This window comes from Orcinus orca, chromosome 7 (assembly GCF_937001465.1).
Source record: "Orcinus orca chromosome 7, mOrcOrc1.1, whole genome shotgun sequence".
Lineage (NCBI taxonomy): Eukaryota > Metazoa > Chordata > Mammalia > Artiodactyla > Delphinidae > Orcinus > Orcinus orca.
The window spans coordinates 91538597-91565850 of record NC_064565.1 but is presented as its reverse complement, the minus strand read 5'-3'; the positions used below and the strand labels follow the sequence as shown (position 1 = coordinate 91565850).

The 27254-nt window shown below is 38.3% G+C and overlaps 1 protein-coding gene across 1 annotated transcript; it reads right to left on the bottom strand.

The window, feature by feature from the left end:
- CPO (carboxypeptidase O) lies at positions 1 to 27234 on the bottom strand. The gene is given in 10 exon segments (XM_004262800.3): positions 1 to 3841; positions 3844 to 3920; positions 4766 to 4850; positions 10505 to 10707; positions 11882 to 11971; positions 12900 to 13014; positions 14056 to 14163; positions 17147 to 17248; positions 18767 to 18843; positions 27054 to 27234. Coding segments are annotated over 10 exon segments (1200 nt in total). The 5' UTR covers positions 27211 to 27234; the 3' UTR covers positions 1 to 3655.
- Positions 27235 to 27254: the final 20 nt, after the last annotated feature.

Sequence of the window (27254 nt, the reverse complement as noted above, 5' to 3'; positions counted from 1 at the left end):
GATGAATGACTCCTTAGAAAGAAATAAAATTCATTTTTCAGGGTAGCTAAGAAAAGACGGTGCAGTCTTGATTACATCAGAGTGGGAAACTATTATAAGTGCCTATTATTTTCTCATAAAGTCTTATCACAATACCAGATACTTCAAATTTTACAAGTCCGTAAAGGCTAATCTTTTTTTTTACTGTGCCTTCAATAGAGACCAGACTGGAAATGCATATGTTTTCCTGAAGTGAAAGTCTTTTCTAGAACAAGATTCCTCCTGTTCCATAATGGCGACATCTTCAAAATAGAAATATTTCTGTCCATATGATGTTGTAATTCCCAGGCATTTTCTGAATATTAATAGCAATACTTAAAATTTTTAACTATGATTTTTAAAATTATAGTTGATTTACAATATCATGTTAGTTTCAGATGTACAGCACAGTGATTCAGTTATACATATATATTATATACGTATATAATATATATATATATATTTTTATTAAATGTCATTTTAGGAAATTAAGAATGTATTATGTTTTGGTAATAGCACCCAAGGGGGTTTTCTTATGTTGGCTTCCCTAGAGGTAGACCCAGAAACGAGGATTTCATGCACAAGTGGCTTATTCAGGAGGTGCTACCAAGAGAAAGTGACACAGGACAAGGAAAGGCGGAAGCCAAGCATGGCTGTAACCTCAGAGAAAGTTCTTTGCAGGGTAACATCAACCTTATCCCACATGATCTCTGGAACATGAGTGACACTTTGGAGTTTTCCCCAACCCACTGCAAGGGACTAGGTTTCATGCTCTTGGATCCATCAGTCTCCATCCAGGCAGGGGCTGGGAGTTTCTGGTGGTGGGCAGAACTCCCAAACGTGTCTGTGGCTGCAGGTAAATCACGTGCAATAGCCCAAGGGCAGTCATCGGAAAAAGAGTCACACTGGTGTGAGCTGTTGGGAGCCAAAAACACATTAAGGACAGAAAGAGATGCAGGAGAAGGGGCCGGAAGGAGTCTGGATGAAGCACCAGCAGTGGCCACTAGACAATACTTCCAACGTCTTGGAAACAGAAAGTTCCTATCCCAAGAAATTATTTGATCAATCAATAATGATTAAGAACAGTGTGACCATAGATGTGCTCTTACCTTCTCTTCATCTCAGCTTCTTCATCAAATAAATAAAAGTACCTAACTCAGGATTCTTATGAGTATTATGTAAAGTAATATACATAAAGGATTCTAATCACTGCATATAGTATCAAGTTAATAATTATTAATTTAAGTTTTAAAAAACCCTTTGTATTTAATATTGTAATTTTATATTCTTGGGCAGTGACCCTCTCTTAGTGCCATAATAACTTTATACCAGATTCAAATTCTATGCAGAAGATAAGAATATTACCAGGCGATATGAAGAATATATTTTCAGTAACATATCAGGAGATTGCTAAAGTGCATAAGAAAAGGAAGGGAAACAGAGCTTGGTCATACATAATGGAAACAAAAATATAACTCATTTTGACACTGATGTAGAAAAAGGTTAGAGCTAGAAACTTGGATACCATCTGAATTTATCATTTTGCCTCATTTTAAACTCTAAATTCACCTATAGGTCAAGGAGATCTCCATCCTTTGTAGGAATAGTTATGGAAAAAAGGCATCATCCAAATTTGGTGGAAAGAAAGAAATAGTAACCGAAAATGCAATATATTCAAACTTGGGAGCAAGAGAGACAATGTAAGTATGCTGATGTTCATGCTACTTCCTGTCTGCGGGTGATAACTTCCTGTCCCTGACTCAGAGGTTTCATGTCTTCTACCACCCATGAAACAGCAACAAGCTAACTTCCTAGCTTTAAAGTAGGGTAAAATCAAATCCCAGACCCAACAAAGTCTCAGTATAGGATACTTTAAAGATTGCATTAGTTGCATCAGTTGTGCAGTTTTCCCAAACTATTACCATTTAAGACCAGAAAGTTGAAAACATCCTTGAGAAAGATCAGTGTGGTCATTCATCACTATTCTAGCCTTGCTTTTAGTATCCTTTCACAAAGAGTAAAACACTATCAGAAGAAGTAAAAAACATGTCATGGCCCTCAGTCTCCCACACCCTCAGACCCATGTGAAGCCCCGCCCCCAGAAGGCTACAATTGTGTCTTTAACTTTTGGAAGGGTCCCTGTGGGAGGTTTCAGGCAAGCTGATAGCTTGCGTTTCCATCCATTCCCTTCCAGCTTTCTTTGGCCATGGACTCAATCTTTCGACATGAATTAAGCTTTGTAGATCAGAGCTCCTATAGTACTCAGACATCCAAATTGTTAACAGACAGCCTTAGAAACTAAAATACAGGCTGAATGAAAGCTGATAACGTGAGTCTCAAGCCGCAGCTCCTCTGCTTTCTTCTTGAATATGGCATTGGTGGCCATCCTAGTTTTCTTCCCTCCCAGGCTGACCATTGATGAAACCCAACCATTTTCTCCTAACAATGCCACAATTGTGAGCTGGCATTTTTATGTAAATAGCTGTTCTCTGATTCATTAAGCCCCACTGCCCCTGACATTTTCCTTTCTGACCCTTATCAGACACACACTGGCAAAACATGAAGAAATAAAGAGGACAAAGAAAGGCAATAAAAGGGTTACAACCAAGAAGTGTATTGTGACTGTGACCAACAAGGAAATTCAGAAACGGGTGACTGAACACCCAAGGATACCCTGTCAGCTGGTCACAGTGACAACATTTGTTCAAAGCCTGACAAGTGCTTTGCATCATTTCAAGGTGTCACATAGAGATACATAGGAAATGACAGTCATAGATGCTACCTGAAGAGCACGTAAAGTGTAATAGACAATAGCACAATTAAACACCTGTGTACCCAGAAACATACAATCTGGCCCTTGCTTACCTCTCTACTTACTCTTTATTTTTCTTATAGCCCCTGTCACAAGATGCAAGGTTTAGTTTATATATTTGTGTTCTTGATTATTATGGTTCCCCAGAGATGAGATTTGTCTGGTATGCAACAGTGTCCATTCCAATCAATCTCACCCACTGGAACAGAAATTCCAGGGGAACAGGGACCATGTCTACCTTATTCACCACTGTAATCCCAGAGCCTAGCAAAATGTACCTTGTAGATTCTCAAAAAAATTTTTTTAAATAAATAAATAAAACATTAAATAAATAAATAAATAAAACCAGCAACAGCTATATAGAGAGATTATATAACTTCATCTTCTGAATGCCACTACTAACGCGATTACACAAAATTGAGTGTGAACTTGGGTCCCAGGCATGAGCAAAATTTTCAAAGAGTTTAGATGGGAAAAAACTTTCTAGACCCTGGGGCAGCTGCCCTGAAACAAACCACAGATATATAAGTGAGCACAGCCAAGATCAGCAGAACTTCCTAGCTGACCTATAGATTTGTGAGTCACTGAATTGTAGAGTGGTTTGGTTTGTGGCATTATTGTACCAATAACTAACTAATATTAAAGTCTACTAAAGTAATAACAATTAATTACCAGCAGAACAAACATTAAAATGCAAAGATGATTCATCTTTTTTGAAACAGAAAGTATTTCTAGTTAAATTATTTGGTTCCTCCATAGCCTCAAACACCTTTCATGCAGCTATATCCACGTCTCTGGGGCTGAGCAGGCCTAGGTAGGATGCACCTACAGAAGAAACATGAAGGACATCAGCAAGCTCAGCACCACAGCAGTAGATGTCACCTTTCCAGCACTGTTTGAATACCAGTATTTCTCATACACATTATCCAGGACTGAAAGCACAGCCTCCACAGTTTCCTCGCAGGTGGCCTGAATCTGAGTTTCTGGCAGGACAAACCCATATGTACCCATATGTCCCTCAGCTCAAATGCATATGAGAAGGGGATCCCAATGTCCCAAGCCCAGTCTCATGAAAACCCTGAAATGGCATCTACAAATGAAAATATGGAGGAAGAGTTAGAAGTTATTCTGCGAAAGGACAGATTTCTACAGCCATTTCAGGGACTAAAGTTCAACCCAGCAAAATAAATCAACTCTTTCATATTAGGATCTATGAATAGCTGCCTTCTCTCTCTCCTTGACATTTTCTGCTTCTGTCTCCACTCACCATCCCCACTATACCTGGCATTATGCCTGGCACATCTATCCCCACAATGCCTGGCATCATGCCTGGCACATAGCAGAGGTTTGGTTAAAGTTTCTCAGCTGAATCAAAGACAAGACAATCTGATATTGGAAGATAAGATTCAACTGACCTGTAAAGGAACAGAAACAAAATGACCAATATCACTAAAATGATGATATTAAGAAAATATCATCTCGGTTGCCCTTCAGTGGGTGGAGGAGGGGGTGCTTGGGGATGGGGAAAGCAATGCACTCTCCTTTCAACTAAATCCTTTTTTTTTTTTTTTAAACTCCAGGCCCCACCTGTTTTGCCTGATGGTCCTCTGGGAACTGAATCAACCGACCAAGGGTCACTGGAAAATGTCTTTCCTGTTAACTCCTGTGCCTTCTCCCTGCCAGTTCTTTTTAACTGAAGCCAGAGGGAGTACTGGTCTGAGCCAGTGTATTAATTTTTGCTTTTAGCTCACACCTTATCCCTAGAGAGCACAATTCTGGATTTGTACAGACTCCCTTTTATCCCTGGTCATTTTGATTTGTACAACTTCCTGTTGATCCGAGGAACTCTTCTATCCTGTCCACTCCAGTCTCCAAAGTCCACTGAATTCTTTTGTGCTTTAGATACTATTGAAGAGGTGAAAAAAAGATACTTATATAAAATATCTGCACTAGATCCAACTCTATAATTGGTTCCATGCTTTGCTTTCAATGCATTTGCTGCCTTCTGTCCAACTTGGATCTGTAGGTGGGAAATGCAGAGACAGATATCTGGTGTTAAAAATAAATCCAACAATTCAGAGCATTTGCTATTTTGTCCAAATCCATCCTCAGAGTTCCAGACCATCTTTCTAACTTCCCATTGAACATCTATACCTGGGTAGTCTTCTGATACTTTAGACTCAACATACTCATATCCAATTTTATCATCTCCTCCACTAATAAGGCTGTTTTGATTTTCATAGTTCTGACCTATCATGTGCCCCCAACATGTAAATTCCTACAATCATCTTTGACTCTTCTCTCAAACAGTTACCAAGTTGCATTTCTAATGCCATCACCCTATTTCAGTCTTATTAACTCTGAAATGGACTGCTGTCATCTTCTAATAAGTTTTCCTTCCTCTTGCCAATCCTTAATCCCGATTGATCTCCCTGACTTCCAGGTGAACCTTTGTAGAGCAGGACAATCATAATGATCCTGCTGAAAACCTTCAATAACTCTCAGTTACCCACTGCATTTGTATAAACTTCTCAGTCTACTAGTTGAGATCCTCTACGATAGGGATCTAACCCACATTTCCAACACTATATTCTCTAGATCCCACCCTAGATTACAGTCAAACTCAAGTTCTCCCACAGTTGCTCAGACATACCCCATGTTCCTCAGCCTCTCCGCCTTTTCTCAGGATATTTCCTCTACTTGGGATGTCTTACCTCTTCTCTGTTGAAATTCTATGCAAACTCAAAGAACCTTCTCAAATGCTAAGTTCTCCATAGGCATTTCTTGAGCACCCTAAGTGGATTCTCTCTCCCCACTTTTTTCTCCCATAGCCCTTTGCTCATGCTTCCCTTATTACTTCTCTCTTGTTTTTCCTTAAAGGTATTTGATACTTATCTCTCATAGGCTCATAGATTTTCAGAGCAGAAAATGACACACTTCCTTCTATCTACCCCCATGTCACCTTACTGAATTGGAAATCCTTCAGAACTAGATGATTTCTAAGGTCTCAGCCTTGCTCTCTTCAGACCTTTTCCTGAGATCAGAGTCACTAACTGAGGTCCAAGTATATTGGTTATATTTATTGACTGTCTGATAAATCTCCTTGCATACCCTTTTGATAGTCTAAGTATTCCCTACCCTAGATTCCCTAATGCTATATTCTACCCACCCGATGGTGTATCCCACTACTTCCCCTTGGGGTCTATACAAACACCACCAAAATCCCCTTGGCCACTCCCTGCCTGGATCCACAATTGCTTTACACTTGAGGGCAGCCTGACTACACTTACAGGTACGTCAGCTCCCTTGACTTCTTCCCCTGACCAGTGACAGATCTAGTTTTAGATTCTGTCTCTCTTTTCCTGGTCCTGTATTGTCTGACTGAATCCCAAGGTGTGACAAGGTGGTGTCTGGTTAGAGTGGGGATAGGCATAGTGAAATTCAAAAGGAAGACTAGGAGAGGTAATAAGTGGTTATGGGGTCCTGTGCAGCAGTAGGACTTTGCACTTTCTGTGTGTGTGCTAAGATTCAACATTAAACATATTTGCAAGCTTTTTGACTCCTCTCCACTCACTACTAAGAGTTTTACCTTCTCCTTCTCTTCCTGTAAAGAGATTCTGTGTCTGCCCTAGTTGCTGGGCTTGCGTTGTCCAGAACTGAGATGATGGGCAGGAAGGGCTAAAGAAGTACAAGGAATAAAGCTGGTTTTAATCATTTACACTGGGAAGAGGTACAAGAGCTGTTTGTAGAAAGAAGGGGAAATTATAAGAAGGAAAGGAGAGTCAGAAAGGGGATTTCTAGAGAGAGAAATTCCAGTAAGGAAATAAGAATGAAGAGTGGAGAGAAAGGATTCAGGGTAGCTGCTGTGTGTGAGTGAAATTAAGAGCATGAAGCCTAGAGAAAGAGTTGCTAAGAAATAGCAACTACATCCTTTTTGAAGTTCTTTGAGAGTCTCTGGTAGAGATATGAATTGCTTTTAATTATTTTTAATTCCCATGTGTTTCTGTGTTTCTTTGAGTGAAACTCCATGTTAACTGGTCTTAACTGTAATTTGGGTTACATGGAGCAGCTCCAGGCTACATTTTCTATTCAAATGGTTTCTTGCATTCTTTTTTCTTTCCTGCAGCTCACCCCAGATCATGATTCTTCTTCCCACTGCTAACCTTCACTTATTTTATCCTATATTGCTCCCTTTCCTCAAATCTTGGCTGTGGGGAGGGAAAGAGTCTCCCAGTTTCCTCTTCTTTATTGACAAAAGAACTTTTGATTTTTTTTTTTAATGATTCCACAAGCAATTACCATGGGCAAGTAGATAGGAGTAAGAAATATAACATATATGATAAGCACACAGTTGTGACCCTTAGCTTATGGGTTTGGTCCTTCTGAGAAGATGAAATGAACATTCCCCTAGACTCTGCCTTCTATCTCAAAGGGTCAAACTCCTGATTATTCTTCTCTTTCTTTTTGACACTATATTGCAAGGCCATAGAGAGCCAATTGCTCTGCTGTCCTTCTTAGTCAAAATAATAAAAACCCTTTGCTAGTAGTGCATAATTTACATTGTTAAAGACCTCATGCCTGCTTAATAACTTCTTCACTGGGCCCAGAGAATTTCCTGTAGACATATATTCACAGGCAAGCACTCAAAAAGATTGGTTAAGGCCCTGGCATGGGTGTGGGAGGATGGAGCTTGGAATGGGATACAGGGGCTGATATGGAAAGGGTTCCAATGCAAAGAATATCAGCATTTGAAACATTAGATTTCTTATAGCTATTCTAATCTCCAGAGCAGTTTAGAATGAGAGTATATATAGTTCTGTTTCCCCTACTTAGTGATTGCCAAGTTGTCTATCATACAGTATAATATTTATGAAGATTTCTACAAATTTTTGGTTTTGTAAATACATAAAGATTAATTACTAGTCTCTGGTGGTTGTAAATATACCAGAAATGGAAAACTCCTTGAACAGTTGGTGTGATTCTATCTTTGTGTACTCTATCAAAGCTTATCACTAAGAACCTAAAAACACTGCTAACTAGCTTTTATGAGTTTGATACATGGTGGCAACATTTTCAGTCTTTTTATGGAAAAGTCTTAGTGATGAATGTTATGCTAACTCTTCAACACCTAAGGCGGTAAGAGATACAGAATTGAAGCAATCTTTCTCAATTCAATTTTCCAGTCTCTACACAGAGTATTGAGGATGGCCAGTAATTCCCATCTTCGAATTCCACCTTCTGGTAACGGCAATGCCAGTGCCCCCTCTGTGGCCAGAGGGCTCTAATGAGACAGCCAATCAGCAGCCCAAGACCCTGTGACATTTGAATACAAACCTTGCAAAAACGGAGATGTAGTAACTGCTTTCCTGAACCTAAAAAGGAAATGAAATTCTCTAGAAAAATCCCGGAGTATATAGACCTCTTTTTTTCTGCTGGTAGAAGGCCTGTCCCATCAAATATCTATAATGGCCTGACTTAGGTGGTTCATTTGTATTTGTCACAGAATCCTTTAAGCAGAAAGTAAACATTTATGGCAAATATCACAGGAATTGGGAAATAAGGAGGGTTCTGGGCTTCTTGACTAAAATTTCTGTTTCTGTACATTTCTTTACTGAAGAAATAGAACTTCTGGCACAGAAATGAGGAGGATATAGGACACAGTGGACTGGGCATCTAAGTCAATGGCAGCTTCCAGAAGTTGCAAACCCTTCCTGAGCAGAGAGAGGCAGTGTTCTGTGGTCAGATGAATGTGGCCTCTGGAGTCCAAAGACACGAGTTCCAAGCCCAGACTCCAACATTTACTGTCTACAGGGACTTTAGAAATATAATTAACTCAAGGTCTTAATTTCTACATCTCCAAAATAAGCTTATTATATTGTCATGAGGATCAGCTGAAGTAATGGCCATAAAATCTCTTTGTAATTTTTAAAGTTATAGGTAAATGTTATCTCCACCTCTTGCAAAATAATCACGTAGTACAAATGTCCGAAAATAATTGCAGGAAAGATATTGGGGTACTGACAGATATTTTTGACTTCTGGGGGGAAGGGCTGCCTTCGGCAAAGATCTATAGTGGTTTTTCTTTTAGTGCCCAGACCTGTGTTTTATGGGTGATGTTCCAGTGGGAGAGGGACAAGAGGAATGACAGAGCCAATGGGCCACCAGACTTCTGTGATCTTAAGAACAGAGCAAGATTAGCCCCTATCCAGCCCAGCATTTATTGATAATGAGGAGCTTGTTTTAAAAAACAATTTTTTAAAGATATGCAGAAAATAACAAGTGTTCGTGAGAATGTGGAGAAACTGGAACTCTAATTCACTATTGGAAAGAACAGAAAATGGTGTACTTGCTGTAGAATATAGTACGATGGTTCCTCAAAAAGTTGAAAATAGAATTACCATACGATTCAGCAATTCTACTGCTGAGTATATACCCCAAAGAGTTGAAAATGGGATCTCAAGGTGATATTTGTACACCTATGTTCATAGCTGTATTATTTACAGTAGGCAAAAGGTGGAAACAATTCAAATGACCATTGATGGGTGAATGGATAAAGAAAATGTGGTATATACATAACAATGGAATATTATTCAGCCTTAAAAAAAAAAAGGAAATTCTGACACATGGTACAACAGGTGTGAAGCTTGAAGACTTTATGCTAAGTGAAATAAGCCCGTCACAAAAAGATAGATACTGTATGATTCCATTTACATGAGGTAACTAGAATAGTCAGACTCATAGAGACAGAAAGTAGAATGGTGGTTACCAGGGACAAGGGGGATGTGGATTTTTTGTTTAATGGGTAGAGACATTTCAATGATGCAAGATGAAAGTTTTGGATTTTGGTTGCACAATAATGTGAATATACTTAACACTACTGTACTGTCCACTTAAAAATGGTTAAGACAGTACATTTTATATTATGTATATTTTACCACAATTAAAAACTGAAAAAATAACTTTTAAGAAAAGATAACAAATAACTACAACAATTCTAAATTGACCCTTTCTTTGACTTAGTTCTATTGTTCTCAGGTTCACAAAAAGGCAAAGAGCCCAGTCCTTTTCAACAATTCTGCCCACCAGGACTTGGGTAAACACAGCTTCAGAGAAGGACCCTGGATAAGACAAAGCAGACTTTCCCTGCCCCAGCTTGAATTTCACTAGCACTTCCCCTTACAAATATTCCTAGGCAAACACTAGAGGCATAGTTTAGAAGAAAATAAAGCATTGTGTTTAGCAGAGAAGAGAGCAGATATTATTTAGCCATGTTATTTTAGATATGCCATATTCCACTAACAGCTGGGAAGTTCTTTAAAGCACGGTTCAAAAGCTATAATTGCTGAACGGAGCTTCAAGAGAATTTACAGAAATGAAAGCGCATTCCTGCAGATTATTAACATAATCATCTCATTTATATTATACACGAATACCTAAGATGTCTCCCAACTTGACACTTTTTGAAATAGGTAGTTAATTAATGCAGGTAAGGCAGCATTTAACCTGAAGCCTTCCCAGCAGGCGTCTGGCAAGGTGTGAAAAGCAGGAGAAAGGAAATAAGGAAAAGCAAAGGGAACAAAAGCGAGGCTGGAGCCAAAACCCTAGAAATGGGAATCAGGAAAGGAAGGCAGGGTCGTGCTGAGGCTTCTCAAGGCTCTGGCTCAATGGTCTTACCAGTTCTTCATGGTTACTTGATTTATTTTTGGTGTAGCCATAAGGCATGAGGATGAGCTGCCCGTAAGAGTGCATGGTCAGGAAGCAGGCAATGTTCTCCTTCCTGCTCTCGATAAAGCTGGAAACAACTTTAGTCTCTGGTTCAGACATGGGTCCTGTCCCACAGAATGTTAAATCTTGGCAGTTGTGAGATGCACCGATACCTGAAACATACAGGAAACCCCAAGGAAGGCATCACGATCTCTGTTTAGCCCTGACCAAGGTCAAGGAGTCAGCCTTGCTCAGGACATCTGTGGGTGGAATTAAGGCTTGCCTTTGCTTGTCTAATTTTGTCCTGCTAAAATAAGTCATTCAAGGAGGAACTCAGGAAGGCAGGAGGACTGACGTGCAGATTTAGAAACAGACCCCTGCTTATGTGGCCCGGGAAGGAAGATGCAAAATGGAATGGCATTTTCAGTAATCTTTCACTTAAACCTTTGGTGGTCCCTGAAACAAATGCTTGGGAACCTGTTCTTGGGTTCCAGGGTCAGACTCTGTTATAGTCTTGTTGCCCTAAATATATCTCTTGCTGTCTTACTGGCTTGAGTCTCATTAGAGCTATTTCGCAAGGACAAAAAAAACACAAAAAGCTATTTTGTAGTCTGTCCTTCTCACCAGTAATAATAAGGACCAACAACAGAGCACCTTTTACATGCAGGGCACTGTGCTAAGCCCCTCCTGTGTGGCATCTCATTGAATCTCCACAACAACCTACTGATAAGATGGTATTACTCTGAGCCACGTTTTAAAAATAAGAGAAAACTAAAGCCTAGAGATGAAGCAATTTTTTCAATACCACAGGGCCGCCAAGTCTGAATGTTAACCTTTCCCATCTGGTTTTTAACCAGACTGCTCTTAACCATCCGTACCTCTATTTGCTTCCAATCCATTGGACTTGTTGAGATTCAGAAACATGAAACTGCCTTAAGGAGAAGAAAATGTTTGCCTTGTTTACTTCTGCCCTCCTGCTGTAAAATAATTTGCAAGGATACTTCTCTGATTTTCCTTTATAACAATTCGTATATTTTAAAACAAAGTGATGGATTTCAAAAATATTCACACTGGTCTAGGTCTTCTTTGCCCTTTTTTAGCCAGTCTCACTTGAAAAGAGTCCTGCATTTCAGTGTTGCTGTTCTTACTGTATAGATAATATCACCTCTCTAGAGGGAGTAACACTGACCAGGAAGTCCAGAAAGCTGTACAGGATTAGATGTTTATTTCAAAAGGTATATATATAAATAGTACTAATTCTAGTAATTCACCTCTTTTCTGGCTTCTCTGCTCCATTTGTTTCGTGTGTCATTATTCATCAGTTCATCTACGAAGCAGGTACTTAACTACACCAGGATGCATGGAAATTTCTATTGAGATCTGTCCCAAAACACATGCCATTATTATGGGATGAACGGGATTTCCTCCAAAGCCGATCTTGTAACAGAGGAACATAGGGAAGTTGCCATTCTAAGGTCTCATGAATCACAGTGTTAGTGATGATGGGTGGTCCTCGAATATGAAAAATGGTTCCTTAGGATTGTCTGGAAAAATTGCCTCAACATTATGAAGCTTGTGCGTATAATTTTTAGTCCCCCAGATGGGCTAGAAACCCCCAATAACAGGAACATCTGTACAACCCAAAGTGTATATACGTGTTGGAGGGGTAGTTTGGCCTTTCCCTCACGAGCAGATTAACAGTGCCTGGTGGACGCAAACTGCTTAATCAGGAAAAGCTTCAGAGAGTCATTATTTTAGGTCCAAGTGATAAAGGGCGAAAGGGAAATAGCTTGGCAGATGGGAAAAGGCTGTTCCAGGTGCATCAGAAATGGTCTCTGCACATTTCTGGAAGCAGAAGACTGATGAGTAGAGATAGGGATAAAGACCTGTTTCGCCAGACAAGGTGGGAGGGAAGGGCTTGATTCACATACCCGGCCAGAAAGGCTGTTACAGAGAAAGGGGTCCCACGAAGGGCTGGGGGAGCCGGAGTGGGGGAGGGGGAGGAATTCATAGTCTCTGGAAACAGAGGCTCTTAATTATGGAGTGGTATGATTTAGAAACTTTTTTTTTTTTTTTTGCGGTACGCGGGCCTCTCACTGTTGTGGCCTCTCCCGTTGTGGAGTACAGGCTCCGGACGCGCAGGCTCAGCGGCCATGGCTCACGGACCCAGCTGCTCTGCGGCATGTGGGATCCTCCCGGACCGGGGCACGAACCCGTGTCCCCTGCATTGGCAGGCGGACTCTCAACCACTGCGCCACCAGGGAAGCCCCAAGACATTTTTATAGCTGCAGTGACTGAGGTCAGGAAAATGAACCCGAGACAAGATCTAGTTCATGAACCCATCCCAGGACCAAACTCGATGTACTCACCGTTGTCCAAGTATAGATGTAGCCATCTATGTTAAGAACCGGAAGCACATAGAAGTCCAGGTTTTTAAGGAGACTTCTTATCCTTCAGTTGTCTTTATAGTTCTGTAGAATCTGGATATTTAATAGAGAAACATTTGGAATGATCCTGGGAAGAGGTCTTTTCTCTCTTAATTTTCTAACAATTTCAACTTAATCATAAGTGATGACTGAACATCCAACCTTTGCCATCCAATCCTGCCTCAACTGTCCTGTTCGTTATGGCAGTCTTTCTGAAACTTCACCATGCATCAGAATCACCTGGAGGACTTTTTTTTTTTTTTTTAATTTTTGGCTGCGTTGGGTCTTCGTTGCTGCGCTGAGGTTTTCTCTAGTTGCGGCGAGCGGGGGCTACTCTTCCTTGTGGGGCGTGGGCTTCTTATTGCATTGGCTTTTCTTGCTGGAGGACTTTTTAAATTACAGCCTGCCCACCCTCCATCTCCATCCCCAGCCCCAATTCAGTAGGTATGAGGTGGTGATGTGGAAACCCAGAATTTGCATTTCTTCCAAGTTCCCAGTTATGATGATGCTATGGGTCTAGGAACCACAGTTTGAGAACTATAATTTGTGGGTTGAATTATGTTTGGGTTTCTGAAAAGACTGACACAAAAAGTATCTTATATTAATTTTAAAGTTTTCTTATTCCCTCAAAGGAGGGATATAGGTAATACGCAAGAATTCACGGTGCCAGGTAGTTTCCATGTGTTAATCTCTTAATCCACACAATTGTGTGCTCTTCATGATTACGTTGAAGTAGTCATTTCATACACCTTTTGCAGGTAAAAAACTAGGGGTCCTAGTGATAGAAATTTTGCACAAGACTGTAAGAAAGAGCTCCAGGATTCAAACTCATCTCTGACTTCCAAGATGTATTTTCTTCTCCATTTAGATTTGTTTACCTTCCAATAAAGATAATTTTGGGTGCATTAGAAAGAGAACAGAACAACTAACTCAGTTTTCAGTGAAGCTACTTATGAATTCCATTTCCCTTGGGGTGAAGGAGCAGCTCAGTGGAGAGCTGCCTTGCCAAGATGTGAAAGAAACCTGCTTTCCAAAGCCGAGACATGACAGGTATTTTGTGGGGTGGTTAAACCATTATGAGAAAGTGAAAGACACTTATTCTTTCACAGACCACTGGCAAAAAGCAGGGGCAATCCATTCCCTGGAATGAATTCCACAGTCCATCCAGATAATCTTCTTGGGGTTATTGGATGGTTGACTGATCTGGGGGAGACATTCATATTTCATTATCAAACAATGGCTTATGATTGAGGCCACCGAGCAAAGTTATCAGGTTGTTTTATTCCCCTGGAGGTACCTGTCTCCTTCCACTCTGTGGTTTCAAGGATGAGGCAAGGATGCTGGCAGAGACACCCACCAATATGACCCTTCTGTTGGCCATGCTGCCAACCGCCTCCTGCGGTTACCTTGGCTATTGTTCTTAGGACCACAAGCTGACACCTCCATGTACCCCATGCAAAGCCTGGTCTTCCCATATCCTAAATTATTCCCTAACTTTAAATAAACGCATAAACCACAAACTGAGAGGCTAGATCTCCATAAGCCTTATAAAACCTTACCACACAGGGCTGACTCAGAGCGGTAAAGTGCACAAGTGGTAACGTGCATGACTCAAAGGTAGTAACACTGAACCCCAGTCTGCATTTAAGCTTCCTGAAACTGTGAAAGCATCCAAATGCATAATCTCCGGCGATACTTATTACATTCATTACATTCCTCTTTCCTTAGAGACTCCTGCAGTCCCAGCTGACCCAATCTTCTTTCTCCTCTCCCCATTTGTTGTTCTTGTACTCACTCAAGAAAGAAAGATTCCCTCCTCTTTCAGAGGTGGGATAGGTAGGAATCAACCTGGCAATTACGGATTCTCTTTGGTGGAGAAGAAGCTGTGAACATGCCCATGTTTGTCACAGTCACATCTTGTTTTGGTTTGTAAATGGCCTGGACTCATGCTACTCATTGGAAGCTCTTGGGAGCTGGGCTGATGAAGGCTCTCCCTCTATATCTGTGAGAAACTTACGAATTGAAATAAATATGGGCTGGATTCATCATATTCAAGGACGTTTTCCCTTTTAGCCTCACCCATTTTCAAAGCTCCTGGCATAATTCCTAATCTACCCTTTACATTAATTCTCTCTTGTAATCACCCCTTTTATTTATGAGTCTATGTATATGACCATATGTTTATCTTTATTGCCTCCTCGTTATGTGTCAATTCTATTCTTTCAAATACGTCCTAGGCAAAGGATGTTTAGAGGTCTTTTTGGCTGACTCAGCTCAGAGTTTGGCGGCCTATGGAAAAATCAGGCTGGTAGGTGGCCCACACGTAACATATCAACCAATTACTCACTCGGCTCCTGGGTAAATTCTACTTCAGAGCCACCGAGATTTCTTTGTAGTTGTTAGTAATTCTTGAATTTGGGGATGTGCTTTGTAAATTAATGTGTCTACAGTGAATAAAGTAATGCTAGTTCTTAATGCCAAACTACTTTGGCAGCGGTTCTTAAAGGGTAGTCCTGGACCAGCGCTATCAGCACCACCTGGGAACTTGTTAGAAATGCACTGTTTTTCTGTAACATGAGTGTGCATCAGAATGACCTGGAGGAGGGCTTGTTAAAACACAGGTTGCTGGGCCCACCCACAGAGTTGCTGATTCAGTAGATCTGTAGTTAGACCCCCCCAAGAATGTGCATTTCTAACAAGTTCCCAGGAGATGTTGATGCTGCCGGTCGAGGGACCACCCTTTGAAAACCACTGGTTAGGTGCAGTTGTTGTCAACCCTGCCTACACAGTAGGATCACCTAGGGAGCTTTCAAAAGGTGTCTGGGCCCCATCCTGGAGCAATTAGCTCAGAATCTCTGTGGATGGGGCCCAGGCGTCAGTATTAAGCAGCCAGGATTGAAAAATCACTGTTCTAAAACTGAGAGCCAAGAAGGCCTGGCCCTGTGGAAAAGTGGTTGTTCAGTCTCAAACACTTTTCATCGTATCACATGTTAAAAGGGCAGAGAGCCTGGAGATTGGGTTATCCCTCTGGCTATGCTATGGTCTGGCTGTGTGACCTCGTACAAGTCACTTCACTTCTCTGGGTCTTTGTTTCCTTATTAAATGAAGGAACCAAAAATAAAGGTTGTCCATGATGTTCAAACATTTTTATGCGGAAAAAAATGTGTTAAAAAAGAAAATTTTGGGCTTCCCTGGTGGCGCAGTGGTTGAGAGTCCGCCTGCCAATGCAGGGGACACGGGTTCGTGCCCTGGTTCGGGAAGATCCCACGTGCCGCGGAGCGGCTGGGCCCGTGAGCCATGGCCGCTGAGCCTGCGCGTCCGGAGCCTGTGCTCCGCAACGGGAGAGGCCACAGCAGTGAGAGGCCCGCGTATCGCAATAAATAAATAAATAAACTAGTAAAAAAAAAGAAAATTTTGTAAAAACTCAAAATACATATGAGAAGTGAACTGGGGATTTCTCCCTTACGCAGCCCCCTACCCCGTCCCCCTTCCGCTGTGGGAGCACCGGAGGCACCCAGGCCTTCACAGAGCACAAGCTGGAAACCTCTCAGCCAGAAAGTCTAAGGTCCTTTCCAGCCACCCTCCACGATTCTAAGTTCCTCAGTCTTAGCGGGGACGAGGGAGGCCAAGCGTGAAGAAAACTAAGGGATAAGTTCTTACTTCTGGGACTTTATTTTTAAGTCCTACCCCTGTGGTCTCACCCAACCATTCCAAATTCTCTTTACTCCAGAACATGATTCCACCCTCATGATTAAGATGTAAGCATTTACAAGTATTTAATTTTTAAAAAATGTTTATTGGAGCATAATTGATTTACAATGTTGTGTTAGTTTCAGGTGCACAGCAAAGTGAATCTGTTATATAAATACATATGGATATATGTATTTGGACTCTTTTTTAGATTCTTTTCCCATATAGGTCATTACAGAGTACTGAGTAGAGTTCCCTGTGCTATACAGTAGGTCCTTATTAGTTACCAATTTTATACATAGTAGTGTGTATGTATCAATCTCAATCTTCCAATTTATTCCTCCCCACCAAGTTTTGAATTTTAAAATCAAGACTTTGGAAAAGCCAAGTCTCTCTGTCTTGCCTCTTTTAACCTTGTCTATACTTCTGACTAGAGCCTCTGGATAGTAAATAAATATCCTTGAGTGGGACTCTAATTCTCAGCCTTCTCACTCACCTTCAAATAATACATGGGCCGGCTCTCATAGGTCATTCCTAGGAAATGCTACGTCACCACTTCCATGTACTTCTCCCTTATCTCACTCATCCACTGATAGATCTGAAACAGCCAGGGAGGACTGAGGTTATCAATAAGAAGATCCTTTGCTTGCCTCTAAATTAAGATAATTGCTTCTTTCATCAAGATACTGAACTCTGAACTCTTCGCTCTTTATTAGCACACAAACTAGAAGACTAAACTAATGAATTATGACCTCCCCTCCTCCCATATTCTTTAAAGATCTACTCTGCCACCCAAGCTTAGGACACCCTGTTGAACTTTACACATAAATGATTGAGAATTATCAATTTCAACAATCCAGTATAACACTTCTGAAACATTGTACAATCACACAGCCTTCAAATGGCCATGAGACTTCCTGACTATCATTTATTGCTTAATCAGTAGAAGTGTAGTTTATTTCATTTACTCTCAAAGCTGCAGGATAGGTACTGCTATTCCTTTTTCATGTATGAGGAAACTGAGGAACAAAGAGGTTAACTGTCTTGGTCAAGGTCACAGAGCAAGTGGCCAAGCCAGGTGTGACTCATCTCTGATACCAGCACATATACTTCTCATGGGTCTTACTGGATCTTGTTTAAAAAAAAAAAAATCTAAGAAACTTCAGTACTTTGGGGTGATTGTTACAGAAGAAAATGTAAATTCTTTTTTTTTCTTAAGTATTGAATTTTGTTACAATATTGCTTCTGTTTTATGTTTTTTTCATTTTTTGGCCCAGAGGCATGTGGGATCTTAGCTCCCTGCCCAGGGATCAAACCCAGACACCCTGCATTGGAAGGAGAAGTCTTAACCAGGGAAGCCCTGAAAATGTAAATTCTTGTACTTTTTGAAAAAAATTCTGGAAAATATTAATATATTCCCCAATACTGAGGAAATAAATTGTAAAGCCTGGTTGGAGGGCAACTTGTGCATTTATGTCAAAAATTTTAATGTGCATATCATTTAACCCAGTAATTCTATTTTTAGAAATTTATACTTCAAAAGAAGTTTTACATAACATCACAACACACACTACATATATACTTATATACTTTTTACTGTATCCAGTTTTAGAAACCACTAAACTTATCTTAGTAGCAATACAAATATTTCTTTGAAAAAAAAGTTTTCCCCATTTGAGAGCTGTTGCCTGTGCTCCCTGCATCCTACTGAAAATACCACACTTTTGGCTAAGTAGGATTCAATCAGAAGGCTTCACCACCCATGTCCCACATCCATATACACATTGGCCCTGCCCAGCTTAAACCAGCTAAAGACTTGATTAACAAGAGTAACGTTTAATTTTGATCCATGTTTACACTAACAAAACTGGTTGGGGTGTTCTTTTCTTCTTTTTGTTGTTTTGCCTTTTTATTTCATATCACTAGGATTTGTATCTTTAATGGTGATGGCCAGGGGGTGATGTTTGGGAATCCCTTGACCTCAGTGCACAGGCAAACCTCAACCTCCCATTCTGAGGCTCTCTAGTCTATGGATATTAACAGTGAACTATCCCTCGCCCATCCTAAAGTAGGTTGTGACCACCACCAACGCTCCCACCAACGCGTCCATACTCACCTCCCCCATGGGGTGGTATCTGTTATAGGAATATGTCTCCAGAATCCTCCATGGGCTCACTACATTATCCACAGCTTCTTTGTTGTGCTACAGATCTGCAAAGGGAAGAAATACAGACAAAAATCGATAAAGAAACCAGGATAACATGAGGGTTGGAAGGTTGATGAAAAAGGTAGTAGGAAGCAATGTGCACAGCATTTTGAGGACAAAAGTCAATGTTGGAGTCTTGCCTCTGCAACTTACTAATTGTGAGACCTTGGGTAGCATGGAGTCCCTCTGAACTGCAGTTTCATCATCTGCAGGTTGAGGACAGCCATTCCCACTTTGCAGGGAGCCTTGGATAATTCAGCAAGATGTTGTAGATAAACACACTTTTAAATTTATATAAGAAAGAATAGCAAGATTTATTGAACTGAAACTTACTGTGAGATACTCACTGGGTTAAGCAATTTAAATCTCATTTACTTCTCTCAAAAACTTTAAGAGAAGATATTCTTATTATCCCCATTTCAGAGATGAGGAAATTGAGTCACAGGGAAAGTATTATTAGAATTTAAGCCCTGACAGCCTGACTGAAAAGCCTGAAATATTAACCACAATACTGTAAATAATTGTAAGAATCTTTATGCAACAGTTTATTTTTTTTAAATAAACTTTACTTTTTTAGAGAAGTTTTAGGTTCACAGCAAAATTGGATGAAAAATACTGAAAGTTCCCATATACCTGCTGTCCACCCCCCACCCACCCCCATGCACACAACCTCCCCCAATATCAACATCCCACACCAGAGTGGTACATTTTTTATAATAAACGAACCTACATTGACACATCATTATTTCCCAAAGTCCATAGTTTACATGAGGCTTCACTGTTGGTGTTATACTTTCTATGGATTTGAACAAATATATAGTAACATGTATCCACCATTATAGTATCATACAGAAGAGTTTCACTGCCCTAAAAATCTTCTGTGGTCTGGCAATCACTGATCTTTTCATTAGTTTTGCCTTTTACAGAATGTTATATAGTTGGAATCATACAGTATACAGCCTTTTCAGATTGGCTTCCTTCTCTTAGTAATATGCATTTAACTTTCCTCCATGTCTTTTTAATGACTTGATAGTTCATTTCTTTTCAGTGCTGTATAATATTCCATTGCCTGGATTACCACAGTTTATTTATCCATTCACCTACTGAAGGATATTTTGGTTGCTTCCAAGTTTTGGCAATTATGAATAAAGCTGCTATAAACACCTGTGTGCAGCGTTTTGTGGACATAAGTTTTCAATTCATTTGGGTCATACCAAGGAGCATGACTGCTAGATCATATGGCAAGAGTATGTTAATTTTGTAAGAAACTACTAAACTGTCTTCCAAAGTGACTGTGCCATTTTGCATTTCCTCCAGCAATGTTTCCTATGCTTACTTTCCGTTTGCATATCTTCTTTGGTGAGGTGTCTGTTCATGTCCTTTGTCCATTTTTTAAATCAGGTTGCCTCTTTTCTTATTGCTGAGTTTTAAGAGTTCTTTGTATGTTTTGGATAACTGTCCTTTATCAGATGTATCTTTAGCAAATATTTTCTTTCACTTTGTAGCTCACCTTCTCCTTCTCTCGACATTGGCTTTTGAAGGAAGAAAGTTTTTAATTTTAATAAAGTATAGGTTATCTGTTATTTACTTCATCGATCATGCCTTTGGTGATGTATTTAAAAAGTCATCACTATTCCCAAGGTTATCTAGGTTTTCTCCTAAGTTATCCTCATTTTACATTTAATTCTAAAATCCATTTTGACTTAATTTTTTGTGAAGAATGTAGGTCTGTGTCTAGATTCACTTTGTGTGTGTGTGGATGTCCAGTTGTTCCAGGATCATTGATTGGGTTTTGTCAAATGTTTTTGTCTGCATTTATTGATATGATCATGTGATTTTTTAATTTTTAGCCTATTGATGTAATGGATTACATTAATTGATTACCAAATGTTAAAATAGTCTTGCATATATATCTGGGATAAATCTCCGTCAGTGGACATGGTGTATAATTTTTTTATACTTTTTTTGATTCAATTTGCTAATATTTTGTTGTGGATTTTTACATCTATGTTCATGAGAGATATTCGTCTATAATCTTTTATTCCTCATAATGTCTTTGCCTGGTTTTGGTATTTGGGTAATGTTGGCCTCAACGAATGAATTAAAAAGTATTCCTTCTGCTTCTATCTTTTGGAAGAAATTGTAGAGAATCAGTATAACTTTTTCCTTAAATGTTTCATAGAATTCACCAGTGAAACCCTTTGGGCTTGGTGCTTTCTGTTTTGTAGGGTTATTAATTATTGATGCAATTTCTATAATACATATAGGCCTATTTAGATTACTATTTATGGTCTATATTTTGACAAACCGTTTAATAAAGCTATTCAATGCCTCACCTTTATGCCAGATATTGTGCCAGCACAATCATGCCCATTATATGATTTATTCACATTACAGCCCTGTGAAATGTTATCGTCCATGTTTTACAAATAAGGAAACTGAAGCCAAGGGAAATTAAGTAACTTGCAAACAATCACAGAGCTAGTAAGTCATACAACTAGTCCTCTCTCTAAGCCATACAAATGTTGGATAAATGTTCTAATTCCCTTGCTAAAAGACTTTACCTAAGCAAAAAGTAGGGTTATATTTTCATTATGAGAGCATACCAACTGATCATTCATTTACCCAATAAATATATTTGAAGTGATTTCTGTGTTAATAGCACTAGGATGTGAGATTTTGGAGAAGCTGAGGTGTAAACGTTTGGATAGTGACAAGGAAACATGTTAGAGATCTAATTAGCTAATGTTTCAATGACTTTCATCTATTTTCCCACATTTTTCTCTCTGAACATTCTGGTATTATATTTACTCTTTCCCTAAGCCTTCATTTTTTAATCTGTAAAATGGGAATAATAACACCCTACCAAAGGATTCTTATGAAGACTAAATAAGGTAATCTACATTTAAAAATAAGCAAATTTCTGGAACCTAGTTAACCCTTAATAAATGTTAAAACACAGTAGTAATTCAAAACAAAGCTAAGTAAAAGCCCTATTTTGCTGCAATAACATTGAAAATAAAAATTACATTGAGAATAATTTAGCCATCTAACTAGTGTTATCTTCAAACAATACCAAACTACAAAATATTTTGATAGAATTAATTAAAACTCAAGTTCTATTCACATCTACATAACTCCAGTAACTGGATTGACTACATTTAAATTTTTTAATCTGTTCAATTAACACCATGTACCATAATCACCCACTCTAATGGAAATCAATTTCTCTACAAAATTCCATGACTTTAATTGTTACTACTACTACTACTACTAATCTGACTTTAGCAGAAGTTTTTATCTTCAAAACTGTAAATGTTTTATTGTTAAATGAATTTTACTTTGTTTAGCTTGTCCACGAAAAGCTCATGATATAGGATTGTCTAGATAGTTAGTTAAAACAATGAAATGAATTTTAGAAGGAGATTACAAGAAACAAATGTCATTAAAATTGTAATAGTTGAGGAGCAAGATGCTTTTCCATGTTTTTCAGGGATTCGTTTCTAATATTTATCATTTATTTGATTTTTTAAAGGTAAGCTAGAGTGCTTCAGAATGAGGAATTTCAATATAAAAATATATACAGGTGTAATATGTTGAGGCTGATTATTTACAAAACATCATTTTATAAGGAAAATACATACATCCCTTGGTGTGTTTAAAATTCAAAAAAATTCAATTTACACATAAATTTTCAGGAGTACATTTCGTGTGCTTATCAAATAATCAGCAAACATATACCTATTATAATAACACTAGTTAACCATTATTGGGCACTATATTCTAAGCACCAGTCAAAGCATTTGCATTGTTATCGTAATTCATTCAACAACACAACGGCACTTGGTACTCTTTGCAAAAGTGATAATAGATAATAGTAGTAGTAATAGAACATAGATTTCTTTCTTACAGAGCTTAAAATCCACTTAAGGAAGTGAAACATAAACACATGAAAAGCAAAATAACTTCACCATCAAATAATAAAATGTGAGGTATGATAAGCTAGAGCCTGATTACCAATTACACGGTGCACTAAATGTACTGAGGACAGGAGAGGGAGAATTCCAAACTGAAGTATAGCCAGTAATAATAACAACCAACATTTTATAAGCAATTATGCATGCCAGAACTGTTCTAAGGTATATATATCATATCATACCATATATATATATATATATATATATATATATATATATATATATTCCTACATATAATTCTAACAACAATCCTTAAGGTAGAAGCTATTATCCCAGTGTGTTGGGGTGAAGATTTTGTTACAGAGGCTAAATTATACTTTTACTATACTCTAGAAAATAAGCATAAAATATTTATTAGCCTATTTTTATAAATTGTCTATCTCTGATTTGGACTGCATAGAAAGCAAAATAAGTATCAGCATTATAAATTCATCGGGAAATAGTTTCAGTGCTTTTTCAAAATGGAGAGAGGAGAGGAAATGAAGCAAATGAGAAGAGTCTTCTCAGCCCTTCCTTCTTTCTCATTCCTCACACTGGCTGTCCTGCCAGGAAATGAGATCACTGGGGATGCTTTCACGCGACATTGGGACCAGGGATGGTGGCTGCTCAGAGCGACGCGGTTCCTTTCTTCACATAGTTCAGCAAATGTTCAAGTCTTTCTTTATCACCGTCATCTACTCAGTGCCGTAGGAAAGTGACTACACTAAAAAGCAGTCCTGGCAGCTGGTGGATTCTTGTTTCAATTGGGCTGGTATTCCCAGGCAATTTCACAATATGGAGGGGAATAAATTAAAGGTAACTGGGCACCATCAAGCACCAACATTTGGCTTTCCCCCAGCTAATGTCTGCAAAATGTATGAGTATGATGCCTCCTAAGTCCAGCACTGAATGACTGGGTCCATATAATATGCAAAAAAAAAGTGATGCGTACGGGATTTGAGTGAAAACCCTGATATCATTTTAACATGAAATTAAACACAATACTTAAACCTCAAAACCCCAGATACTTAGTTCAAACAATGTTTAAACCGTAAACCTAGAAAAGGCTGTTCCCTGTTTCTAGGCAATTACTTGGGTGATGCATAATACATGTAGAGAAAGAAGGAAAAAACTGGCTAATCCCCCAAATTACCACCAGTCTCATCTCACCGACCAAATGAAGAGATTATTGTACTTTGTGTATTCTTTTTTAACAGGAATTCATAAAATGTTTAACAGAGAAAAAGATGCTTTGGTGGTACATTATTAATAAATACTGTACATCAAAGATTGCCTGATGAAATTTTGACTGGAATGTAAAAAGAGGCAAAAAGACCTAATGAATATTGAGGAAAATTTTGTATTTTAAATACTTAGGAAACAGTTACATGAATATTTCATGATAGTAATGTATTTTCAAAGTTTTTTTTTCCTTCTTACAAAATTAACATATGCTTATAAGTGGAAATTTTAGGAAGTATGGAGAGGAGAAAAATAAAAAAGAGAAGGAAGGAATAATCCTCTACAATCCCACCTCCCTGAGTTAACCATTGTTGATATTTTGGCATATTTCCTTTCAGTCTGTTATCTGTGCATATTTTTTTCATAAATACAGTGCAGATTATACCTATATATAATTTTGTATTCCCTCCTTTTTTATTATATATTCTACCAGAGACATTTTCTCAAACCAATAAAAACTCTTTATAAACATTATTTTTAATGACTGCATAATGTTTGACAGTAAGTATATATTTCATAGCATCATGCACATAAATATTGTCATCTATGCTGGATATTAAAGCCATTTCCCTTTCTGGTTTTATCTTATAGTAAATAATTCTGGAGTTAATGATTTTTTGCTCATTTCTGATTATTTCCTTGAGTTACATTCCAGGAATGGGACTAGTAGGTCAGAGAGGATGAACAGTTTCAAAGCATTTGATTCATAGTGCTAGTTCCTAAATAATTCTACAGATTTACACTTTTATTGGGAGTATGCAATATATATAACAGGCCACCTCCCTAAATGATCAAAGGAGAGATTACAAAGCTTGTCATCCTTGTTAGATTTTCTAGACTAGTATTACATCACACATAGTAAATAAAGAGTATCAAAACTTGCAGCTAATCTATGTTTTGAGTTGGTAAGAGCCATATAAAAGTGGACATTATTTTATATCAGTAAATAATAATGAAAATGAAAATAGTCAATAAGGAGCAGAATTAGCAGATTTGAAATGTTTCCCTCAAGTGCAGTCATGAGCAGCTGTCCACTGGAAGCCATCTTGTCTGAGTCCCACTGAGCCAAATCACTTCCATAATTTAACCTGGGCTTGGCAATCATTTTTTTAAACAAAAGTTTTATGCATCTTCTTTGTAGAATATTTGTAAAATGAAGAATAGTTGAGGGAAAGGAAAAAAAATTATCAATCAAAGAGAACAATGTCCATTTTGGTACATATTTTTTCTTTTATTTTTTAAAGTATTTTCATACATTTTGTGTTCTGCATCTTTCAGCATAAAACATGTCTTTCCCCATGCTATTAAAATTTTCATAATTATTATTCTAATGGATAAATAATATCCCATTGTCATATGTCACATATTGACATTTGCATAACTTAGTATGGGGCATTTAGGTTGTTTCCAAATATTACAATATTTAATATCTTGTTTATCTTGTACATAAAGCTATATCCCAGTGCATACAATTCCTTCCATAGTTTGCTTTCTCAGTGTAAATTTCCAGAAGCAGGGATACTAGGCCAAAGGATGTGTACGTTTTAAGGCTTGTGATATTTTTAAATAAGTTAATTTTTTTTTCAATCAAAGCCCTATGACCTACATAAGTCTTTGCCATTGATCTATGAAGAATCTCAGAAGAGAAAATAAATGCAGTATCTATATGAAACCATGTAAACTAATAGAAAACGCGAGATGGCGATGTCCAAACAGCTTTAGGCATCACATAGATCCTGGACTCCCTTTATATATCTGAAATCAGACCGTCTATGAAGCTAAGGGACAGGCTGAGGTCGCACAGTTAGTCTGGGGCAAAAATTGGAGTGGATTTCTCTGTTCCGTGAGACCAAGCTTGTTGCAAGATTCGTTTAACCATGAAACAAAAGAGGAAATACTGTTTATAAACACACATGCCAGATGAGATACACCAAATGTGCAGAATAACAAACTATGTATGAATAAAGGAAAATACACTTTATATGGAAACCACACACACACACACACACACACACACACACACACACACACACAATGTTTAATATATATTCAAAGAAGTTATTCATTATGAATAGGGAAAGAACACAAAAAGGAGCAAATGACAGGAGCAACTTATAAACCGGTAAAATGAGTAACAAATAAGACAAAACACTTAGCCTTATAAGAAATCAACAAAATGAAAAATAAGTCAACTGTAGGTATTTTTCACCTGTCAAATGGGCAAATGCTTAAAAAGTGCTTTCATACACTATTGTTGGAAGTGTAAACGTATGCAACATTTTTAGAGGGCAATTTGGCAACGTGTAGCAAGATTCTTGAATTTTTCTAAGCTTCTAACCCAGTGCTTCCACTTCTTATAACTTATATTAGGGAAATAATCAAAGATTTTCAATAACAGCAAAAATATTGTCATGTAGCTGGATCCTCATCATGGTATCATGTGTAAAAATGACAGTAGAAATCAACTCTGCCTTATAGGGTAGCAATGATGGAATATTATTAGTGACTGCATTATGTTTTCAATAAATTGTGAATGTCATAGGAAAATTTTTATAATACAACTTAACTGAAAAATTCTTGTAATAGTACTATATACATAATTAGCTAAGTAGTTATCTATTCAGAAACATTAACAGTAATTAGTGAAATTGTTTGGTAGTTTTAAACATTTTAAACATTTTCTCAATAATTAGAATAGTGTGATTTACCAATTGAGAAACTATGTAAATGAGGGATATGGAATTTTCATTACAATTTTTTTTTTCAATTACAAAACATGACATATTTATTGGTATTTATCATACATTGTGCTAGGAAATCTTTTTTAGATATCTACTCATTTATTTAAAGATTATTAGAGTAATGTTCAATGATAAAACTTCAGTGATTATTATTCTTATCTCGTCGTGGTGTGTATGGGTAGGAAGAGGGGAGAAACGAGCTGCATTGATCTTGAAAAGAAGCTTTCCACCTAGACAATCTAAATCATACCAGTCAGCCCCTCCTCCAGCTTCACACTCACCTGTCATATTCCAGCTCCCCAGGAACCAGCAACCTCGGGAGGTACAAGTTTCCAAGCAGAGGCTTCATTCTTCTGCAAAGAGAGCTAGAAAATCCTGTGCTTCTCCTGCAGGTCATGTGTCTCTGAGAATGCATAAGGGCATAGGCTTCCACAATCAAGATGAGATAAATCAGTTAGT